General features: G+C 64.5%; 1 protein-coding gene across 3 annotated transcripts; it reads left to right on the top strand.

Annotated features, from left to right (window-relative positions):
* The first annotated feature begins 21 nt into the window (after nt 1-21).
* LOC115607406 (hexosaminidase D-like) lies at nt 22-7,348 on the top strand. Of its 3 annotated transcripts, XM_030484669.1 has the most exons (15): nt 22-769; nt 3,573-3,791; nt 3,983-4,079; nt 4,174-4,414; nt 4,503-4,612; nt 4,871-4,958; nt 5,045-5,209; nt 5,303-5,486; nt 5,654-5,725; nt 5,829-6,033; nt 6,106-6,188; nt 6,360-6,438; nt 6,611-6,712; nt 6,820-6,909; nt 7,005-7,348. In XM_030484669.1, the coding sequence occupies exons 3-15, from the start codon at nt 3,985-3,987 to the stop codon at nt 7,186-7,188; spliced, it is 1,698 nt and encodes a 565-aa protein (XP_030340529.1). In that variant the 5' UTR covers nt 22-769; nt 3,573-3,791; nt 3,983-3,984; the 3' UTR covers nt 7,189-7,348. The 3 variants fall into 3 exon arrangements, with proteins under 3 accessions (XP_030340529.1, XP_030340530.1, XP_030340528.1); XM_030484670.1 differs by lacking the exon at nt 3,573-3,791; XM_030484668.1 differs by having other exon boundaries at nt 3,573-4,079.
* The last annotated feature ends 1,350 nt before the right edge of the window (nt 7,349-8,698 follow it).

Genomic DNA, 8,698 nt, shown 5'->3' with positions numbered 1-8,698 from the left:
CGGGCACCGGGACCGGGCACCGGGCACACACTGGAACCGGGCATCTGAACGGGGCACACACCGGAACCGGGCACTGGAACCGGGCACCGGAACCGGGCACCGGGAACGGGCACCGGGCACACACTGGAACCGGGCACTGGAACCGGGCACCGGGCACCCGAACCTGGCACACACCGGAAGCGGGCACTGGAACAGGGAACCGGAACCGGGCACTAGAACCGGGCACCGGAACCGGGCACCGGGACCGGGCACACACCGGAACCGGGCACTAGAACCGGGCACCGGAACCGGGCACCGGGACCGGGCACACACCGGAACCGGGCACTAGAACCGGGCACCGGGCACACACCGGAACCGGGCACTGGAACCAGGCACACACCGGAACCGGGCACCGGAACCGGGCACCGGACACACACCGGAACCGGGCACCGGAACCAGACACGCGCCGGAACCGGACACACAGCCGGCTCATCCAGGCCCGCCGAGGAGCGGTGCCGGTGCCACCCCTTTGGGCCGGTGCCGCCCCCGGGGCAGGGCTGTGCCGGTGTCCCCGCCGCGCGTGTGTCGCACCGGTGCGTGGGGCCCGGTCCCCGCCCTGCCGGTGCCGCCCCGCTGCGCACGGGGGTGGCGGGGACCGGAGCATCCCTCTGCGCTTCCCACCGCAGCGCCCGCGGTACCGGCGCCGAACGGGCCCTTTAAGAGCGGCGGCGGCTGCGGCCCGTGCTCGTACCCGCTCCCGGCGGTGCCCGCGGCGGCCCCGCACCTGCCGGTAAGGGCCGGGGGAGCCGGGGATGGCCGGAGGGGCGGGGATGCCCGGCGGGATGCTGGGATGCCCGGTTGCCCAGGGGATGCAGGGATGCTCGGGGGTCTGCAGGGATGCAGGTATTCCCGGTTGCCCGGGGGATGCAGGGATGCTCAGGGGGATGCAGGGATGCAGGTATTCCCGGTTGCCCGGGGGATGCAGGGATGCTCAGGGGGATGCAGGGATGCAGGTATTCCCGGTTGCCCGGGGGATGCAGGGATGCTCAGGGGTCTGCAGGGGTGCAGGTATTCCCGGTTGCCCGGGGGATGCAGGGATGCTCAGGGGTCTGCAGGGATGCTGGGATGCCCGGTTGCCCGGGGGATGCAGGGATGCTCAGGGGATGCAGGGATTCCCGGTGCCGCAGTGGGGACCAGGGCCGCCAGGATGCCCTGCAGAGCCCAGAGGCTGCTGTAGAGGAGGAGGATGACTGAGTGGTACCCGGGGCGTGGGGTGCCTCCGCTTGTGGGGTGCAGAGGCTGGAGAGGGCCCCCTCATGCTGCTGTTAGGGCTCGGGGTCCGCAGCTCCCCATGGCGAGGGGCAGCTCATCCCACGGTGGGACACAGCCCGGGAGCGAGGGGTGGCCTCGGCCGGGCTGGCCGAGGAAGGCTCTGGAAGCGCGTGAGTGTGAGCGTGCACAGGGATGTGCACGGAGCAGCGTCACTCTTCTCCTGATGGGAGCGAGGGTTTGGCATGGCAATGGCTGGGAATGACAGAGCGGAGCACTGGGCAGGGGGGTGGCATCCAAACCCTGCGGTGGCACCCCAAATCCTGCTGCCAGCCCGTGCCCTGCAGTGGCACCCACCACCGTTGGGGCTCACAGCTTCATCCTCCCCATGGCCCCGCTCTCCCTAGGCCCAGATTTGGATTTGCTTCTGTTCCCCCCTCCTCTGGGCTCGGGAAGGTGAGTAGGGAACCAGGCTGGTTTTGGGGAGCTGGGAGCAAACCCCACCTGTGTGGATGCAGGGAAGGGGGTGAGGGTCTGTTCCCTCCTTGCCCCATTGCTCCTGAGCGCACTGAGCCAGGGGCTGTTCCAAGCCTCCTGGGGACCGTGCCAGCGCCATCCCCAAAGGGTTGGCAGAGGAAGACGTCACATTCCCAAACCCAGCGGGTGCTGGCGGCCGGATGCCGGGTGCGAGGGGCGGCATCGATCAGCTGAGCCCTGCCTACAAAGGGATCACCCTTCAGCACTGGCACCGCATCGTGGCTGCCCCGTCTCCCCTTGGTGCTGAGCCCCATGTGCCCACCCCGCCTGCGCTGTGCCCGAGGGGTTCGGATCCCAGAACCTGTTCTCTGTTTAAATAAGATCACGCAGTAAAACGCCAGCTCTTGGCGGGCTGACAGCGTCTGTCTAAATATTTATCCCTGCTCCGATCCGGTGCTGTGTTCCCATGACAGCACCATTAGCACTCCGCATAGTTATGTCCTTCCTGGGTGCTGGGCTCCCTGTGCCCATCCCGTGCCCACTCCCATGTCCCCCTGTGCCTTCCCATGCACCCAATGGAGGTGACACCAGGCTGGCAGCATTCCCAGCCTGGCACATCCCTGTCCCCAGCCTGGCACATCCCTGTCCCCAGCCTGGCACGTCCCCGCTGGGCTGTGCTGGAGCTGCCAGGAGCACCCAGGGCCGGGCAGAGCAGGGTGTGGGTTCCATGACTGCCCCCTGAGCACAAGGCACTGTGTCCATGCAGGGGTGTGAGTGCAGGGGACAGCACGGGCATGACATGCCCCAAAACCAGGCTCCTGCCCTGCAACATGTGCATGAGTACTGAGGGACCTGGTACCCATGGGAACAGGGCGATGGGGATGGGGATAAAGATAAAGATAAAGATAAAGATAAAGATAAAGATAAAGATGGGATGAAGATAGAGATGAGATGGAGATAGAGATGAGATCCCCAGCTCCCTCCTGCACTACCCAATGATGTGGCTGTAATGGGGCCTTGCGCTCTGGGAACAACACATCCCGACTGGCTCTGCAGGACATGCCAGAGGTCCCGGTCTCTGCATCCCCCTGTGCCCCATGGCAGCAGAGGAGGGTGTCCGGAGGGATTAGTGCATTGTCTTGGGAAAGGGCTGTTTCAGTGCCCTGGCACGCGGCAGCTCAGCGGCTGTCCCCTGGTGCCACCGCTCTGGCAACACCAACCAGACCCTTGCGATCGGCTGAGCCGCTTGTGCACCGGCAGCCCCAAAATCTGCTTTTCAGTTCCCAAATCCATCAGCTGCTGGATTTAACCCTGAGCTTGGGCATGTTTGGGTGGCAGCTCAACCAGAAGGGCTGTGAGAGCTGCTGTGGTGTCACAGTGGTGTCCCCAGCGCTGCCCCACCGGGGTCTGGGCACATGGAGCATCTCCTGATGCTGCCGTTTGGGGCTGGTGTCGGAACTGGTCACACACCGAGTACAAATCTCTGCACAACCCCTCGAGCTGTGGCCATGGGGGCACCGGGGAAGGGACACCCACTGCCTCCTGCTCCATGGAGAATGCCTGCGGTTTGGGCTCACTTCCAGCTGAATTGGTCCATCCCCCATCTCAGGAGTTATCAGAATTGGTTTAGGATAAAAAAGACTTTAAATGAATGTTATTAATCTTAATTATGACAGCTCTCTGACACGAGCTCTTCCCTGTCCCATGAGGGATCGAACACTGGTTCGTGCCCCTTCCCCTCCATGGTGCACGGTGCCCATCCCCATGGGTGCCAGCGGGGTCTGTGCTGCCCCTCATGCCCATCCCGTGTTCCCGGTGGTCCCCAATCACCTCCCTTCCATCTGCAGGGTCATTTCCTCCCATGCTGGATCCCCCTTGATGCCACCCAGCCACTGGCCCTGTGACACTGCCCCAGCCTCGCAGGGACACAGGGCTCGGGGGATCCCGCTGGGGACCTGCCCTCAGCCACCGCCTTGTTTGCTCCTGCAAACAGCCAGGGAGGCTGCGCCCTTGCAGGCGGAGGCAAAGGCAGCTCCGGCCGCTGGCCCCAGGCTGGGGCGCATGAGGTAGGAGGGACATGGGGTACCCTGTGCATGGCCCCAGTGGGGACCAGGGTGGTGGGAGGGTCTCCCCCATGTCCCCTTTCTCTGGGTCTGGTGCTGCCCTGGTCAGGAGCAGAGCACGGTACATATGGTGGTGCTTGGGGTCCCTGCCTGTTCCCGGGGTGCTGCCTGGGGCCCCCGTGTGTGTCCCGCAGGGATGGGCTTCCAGCGGAGCCACCGGCTGAACCTGCTGCGCCTCATCGTGCTGCTCCTCGTGGCCTTGGCCGGCATCAAGTTCCTGTTCCGTGACAGGTAAAGTGGCAGCAGGACCCCGGGTGTGGGCTGGGGTTCATGGGGAGCCCCCATGGTCTGTGGGGGCACCCCAGCGCTGATGCGCTCCCTGCAGCTTTACCCTGGAGCTGCACAAGCACGTCAGCAAGGACAGCGGGTTCTGGGGGGACGCTGGGGACACCGTGGAGGACACCGGCCCCCAGAGCCAGGTCCTGGTGCTCCCTGTGGCCAAGATAACAGCCCCGAGGCAGGAGCCTGGGCAGCAGCAGGTCACCAGGGACATCAGTGCCACCGAGATGAGGCTGGTCCACCTGGACCTCAAGGGAGCTGCGCCCCGGGTCTCCTACCTGGAGCAGGTGAGGTGCTGGGGATGGGGAGGATGTGCCAGGAGGGATGTGCTGAGGGGGCTGAGCACCGGGAATGAGCCCACGCTGCCCAATGCAGGTGTTCCCGCTCCTGTCCCAGCTGGGAGCCAACGGCATCCTCATCGAGTACGAGGACATGTTCCCCTTCAAAGGGGAGCTGGAAGTCCTCAAGTCCCCGTACGCGTACAGGTGAGCCGGGGCTGTGCGCGGAGCCGTGTGGAGCCCCGGTGTGCCAGGGCTGGGTGTGACGTACCTGCACCCACGATAACCGTGGGTGCCCCAGCCCCGCTTCCTGCCCCGCCGGGTCAATATTTGTGTCCCTATAGTAAAGTCCACACGGGTGTGGGGCAGCTGGGGCCGCGCAGGCAGGGTGCCGGAGGAGCAGGAGGAGGGATTGGCCTCACGCTCTGCCCTGTGCCCCCGGTGAGCCTGTCCCTGCCCTCCCAGCGAGGAGGACATCGAGCGGATCCAGCAGCTGGCGGAGCAGCACAAGCTGGAGGTGGTTCCCCTGGTGCAGACCTTTGGGCACGTGGAGGTAGGAGATGCTGGTCCTGCTCCTCATCCCGCATCATGATGGGGGTTCCAGGGTGATTCCAGCCCCTGATGGCTCCTCCGGTGCAGTTCATCCTCAAGCACGAGAAGTACCAGCACCTGCGGGAGGTCGAGCGCTTCCCCAACAGCTTCAACCCGCACGTCCCCGACACCCTGGTCCTGCTCAAGAGCATCTTGTCGCAGGTGATTGAGAAGCACAGGCGCTCCACGTGGATCCACATCGGCGCGGATGAGGTGGGCAGTGGGCTCTGCCGAGACCCTGGCCCTTGCCCCAGGCACCACGGGTGCTCCCATGGGCGCTGAGCATCCTCCTTCCTCCAAATCCAGGTCTTCCACCTCGGGGAGGGGATGGACTCCAAGAACTGGATGAGCCGCAACAAGGGCGACACGGGGACCATGTACCTGAACCACATCAAGGAGGTGCTGGGCTTCATCACCGCGCAGTACTGGGGGCTGCGGGCGCTCATGTGGGATGACATGCTGCGGAAGATCAGTGTGGGAGCCCTGCAGGGTGAGAGGATGGGGACACCACAGTGGTGGCACATGAGCCAGGGGTCTTCTCAGCAACCCATTTGCGTAGTATCCCCTGGGACCTGCATCCCAGGGGAGCATGAGGAGCCCCAGCTCCTCCTGCTGCTGGTACCAGCGCCCACATCCCTGTCCTTTCTCTCCCTGCAGAGTCTGGGATAGCAAAGCACGTCTCGCCCGTGGTGTGGTTCTATGCGCCTGACTTTGAGGCTGAGCAGATCGGTAAGGTGACATGTCAGGCTCTTGGGGCTGGTGGAAGAGGGTCCCCCCAGGTCCCCCCCCAGCCTCCTGGGTACAGTGTCACCGCTGTCTCATCCCACCGCAGTGCCGTTCCTCACCAAGTACGCGGAGAGCGGCTTCGAGGCCGTGTGGTTCGCCAGCGCCTTCAAGGGCACCACAGGACCAGCACAGGCCTGGCCCCCGCTGAGCTACCACCTGAGGAACCACCTGAGCTGGCTGCGGGTGATGGAGGCGCTGCCCCGGCTGGCCCCGCTGCGCCTCCAGGGCATCGTCCTCACGGGCTGGCAGAGGTGAGGGCGCTGGTACCCGCTTCCCCCCCTGCGCCAGTGCAGGAGGTGATGGGTGATGGTCCCGCTCCGCAGGTACGATCACTACTCGGTGCTCTGCGAGCTGCTGCCTGTTGGAATCCCCTCGCTGGCCATCTGCCTGCAGACTCTGGTGACCGGTGAGCCTCCACCACCCTGCTGCCAGCCCCATCTCCCTACCCCACAGGCGAGACCCCATCCTGCAGGGAAGGATGCTGGGAGGGAGGTGGGAGGCAGGGGAAGGACGGGTTCAGCTCCTCCGGCTTTGCTGGTGGCATGGCCCCTTCTGCCCCTCTCTTTGCCCTCCCCAGGGGGCTTCAAAGAAGAGACAAAGAGGAAGGTCCTGGATGTGCTGGGCTTTGAGAGCATGCAGCTGGAGCAGAGCACATGGTGAGTGGCTGTGTCGGGGGTGGCTGCAGCACTGCTGCCCCATGGCATCAGAAGGGATGCGCTGATGGGGGTTGAGGGTGGGCACCCTCCAGCCATACAGGGTGCTGGCGTTCACGCACCCACAGCCCTGTGCACCCCACATGTTGAGCTCTCACCTTCTCCCTTTCCCCAGCGAGGGCAGGGGAACATTCCCCGGAGCAGAGATCTACCACATGGTCGAGCAGGTCAATGGCCACCTGAAGGAGAGCATCCTTAAAGCCCTGGAGGAGGAGAGGTAACAGGCAGGGGGGCCTGAGCACGGGAGTTTTCCCATGGGATGGGACCTGCCCCACATGCAGCTCCCCATCCCCGGTGCCCCCCACTCCCCTCGTGCCTCCCCAGTGCCATCAAGGGCTGGTTCAGCCCCTACCATCGGAAGCACCAGTTTGGTAACCCCCGAAACATGGAGAGCTTTGGCAGCAAGGTGCTCAAGTACGTGATGCTGGGAGCCCCCTGGGGGTGCGTGGGGGGCTTGGCTCTGGGATCCCTCACAGGAGGGAGCTGGAGCCCCTTTTTCCCCCCACCAGGCTTCACGAGGACTGGGAGAGCTTCATCCGTGACCTGCGCACCCACTTGGAGGGGGTTTACTACCCCGACACGGTGGAGGAGTGGATGGAGGAGAACGTGAACCTCTACCTGGACCAGCTGCGGGACCTGGTGCGGGACTACCGGGCCATCATCCGCCTCAATGCCCGGCCCAAGGCCACGTAGGGACCACTGACCCCCCCCCCCCAGCTCCCGCTGTCCCCCCTGCGCTGGGCTTTGGGGCCACCGTTGTGTGTCTGCTGGTGCCTGCGCTGCTGCTGTGGTTGCACTGTACAGAGCTCCTCCTGCACATCCCACCTCCACAATAAAGTATTTTCGTAGATGCTGCTGGGTGCTGGAGGGGGACACGGCTCTGCCCGCCCCATGCAGGTGAGGGGGAGCTGGGGTCTGTCCTGTGACTGCTCCTGGGCCCCTGGCTCCTGCTCTGATGGAGGGCAGGGAGAGGGCAGCCCATGCCCCATCGTGCGTCCGGGCACATGGAGATGTCCATGTGCCTTGTGCTGGCCTCGAGAGCAGCCATGTCCTCCCTACGGGACCATAGAATCATGGAATGGTGAGAAGGGACCTTGAAGCTCGTCCAGTTCCAATGGTAGGGACACCTTCCACCAGAGCAAGTTGCTCCAAGCCCCTGTGTCCAACCTGGCCTTGAACACTGCCAGGGATGAGGCAGCCACAGCTTCTCTGGGCACCCTGTGCCAGCGCCTCAGCACCCTCAGCAGTGAGGGGAGGTGAAACCAGCCCCCCCGTGCCCACAGCTCTGCCCGTTCAGGGCTGGTTTGGGCTCAGTGTGTGCAGAGCAGCAGCACAGACATTTCACTGCACATTCCTCTGCCCTCCACAGCCCGACTTGGCAAGAGCCCGGAGGGAGCCACAGGAACGCGAGATGGTCTGAGCTCCTCTGCAAGAGCCTGGCTTAGCCCAGGGAGGAGGGACAGTGGCCATGTGGCCCTCTCAGCTCACACAGCCCTGCTGCCTGGGTCCCAGATCGGTCACAAGGGTCCCCGTGCCCAGTGAGGCCACTGGGGCTGCCCCGTCCCATGCCAGTGCTGGGTCCCTGGGTGCAGGAGCCTGGCAGGAGAGAGCAATGGGCACAAAGGGACCTTTGTTGAGGAGCTTCGTTTGTTACCAAGTGGTGGCAGATGTGAGGGATGCCCCTGACCTGTCTGGGCCCCCAGGCATGTTCGGAGCCCCAGACCCCAGCCCAGGGAGACCCAGAGCAGCTCAAGCCCCCATGCAGCCGCACGCAGCCCGGCTGTGGGATTAGAGGGCAGATTAGACGGCATTTCACGCTGGCATCCCAAATGTCCTGGATTGGAAAGTGGGGGTGGGGAGAGGAGATGGACCCCGCTGTCCCTGGGGAGGGGGGGGGGTCAGCCTGGAGCTGGGGGCTGCAGAGGGAATTGGGGGCTCTTAGAGCACCCTCGAGCTCCAGCGCTGGGCGCACCAAGGAGGAACTTGGTTCTCTCCATCTTTCCATCTGCCACAGGCACCCATCAGTGCACTGCAGCCTCCCATCCCCATGCGGTGACCAGCGCATTAGTGGCCAGCTAGGTACCAGCCTTCTGGACCAACATGCCCCAATATTGGTTTGCTGGAGCCAGGACCTCTGCAGGGCTTTTAGACAGTAACTCACCTGGAGAGCAGAAATTTGGGTGTGATTTTGTGCGGTGATGGC

Source organism: Strigops habroptila, chromosome 4 (genome assembly GCF_004027225.2).
Source record: "Strigops habroptila isolate Jane chromosome 4, bStrHab1.2.pri, whole genome shotgun sequence".
NCBI lineage: Eukaryota > Metazoa > Chordata > Aves > Psittaciformes > Psittacidae > Strigops > Strigops habroptila.
This window is presented reverse-complemented; position numbering and strand designations above follow the sequence as displayed.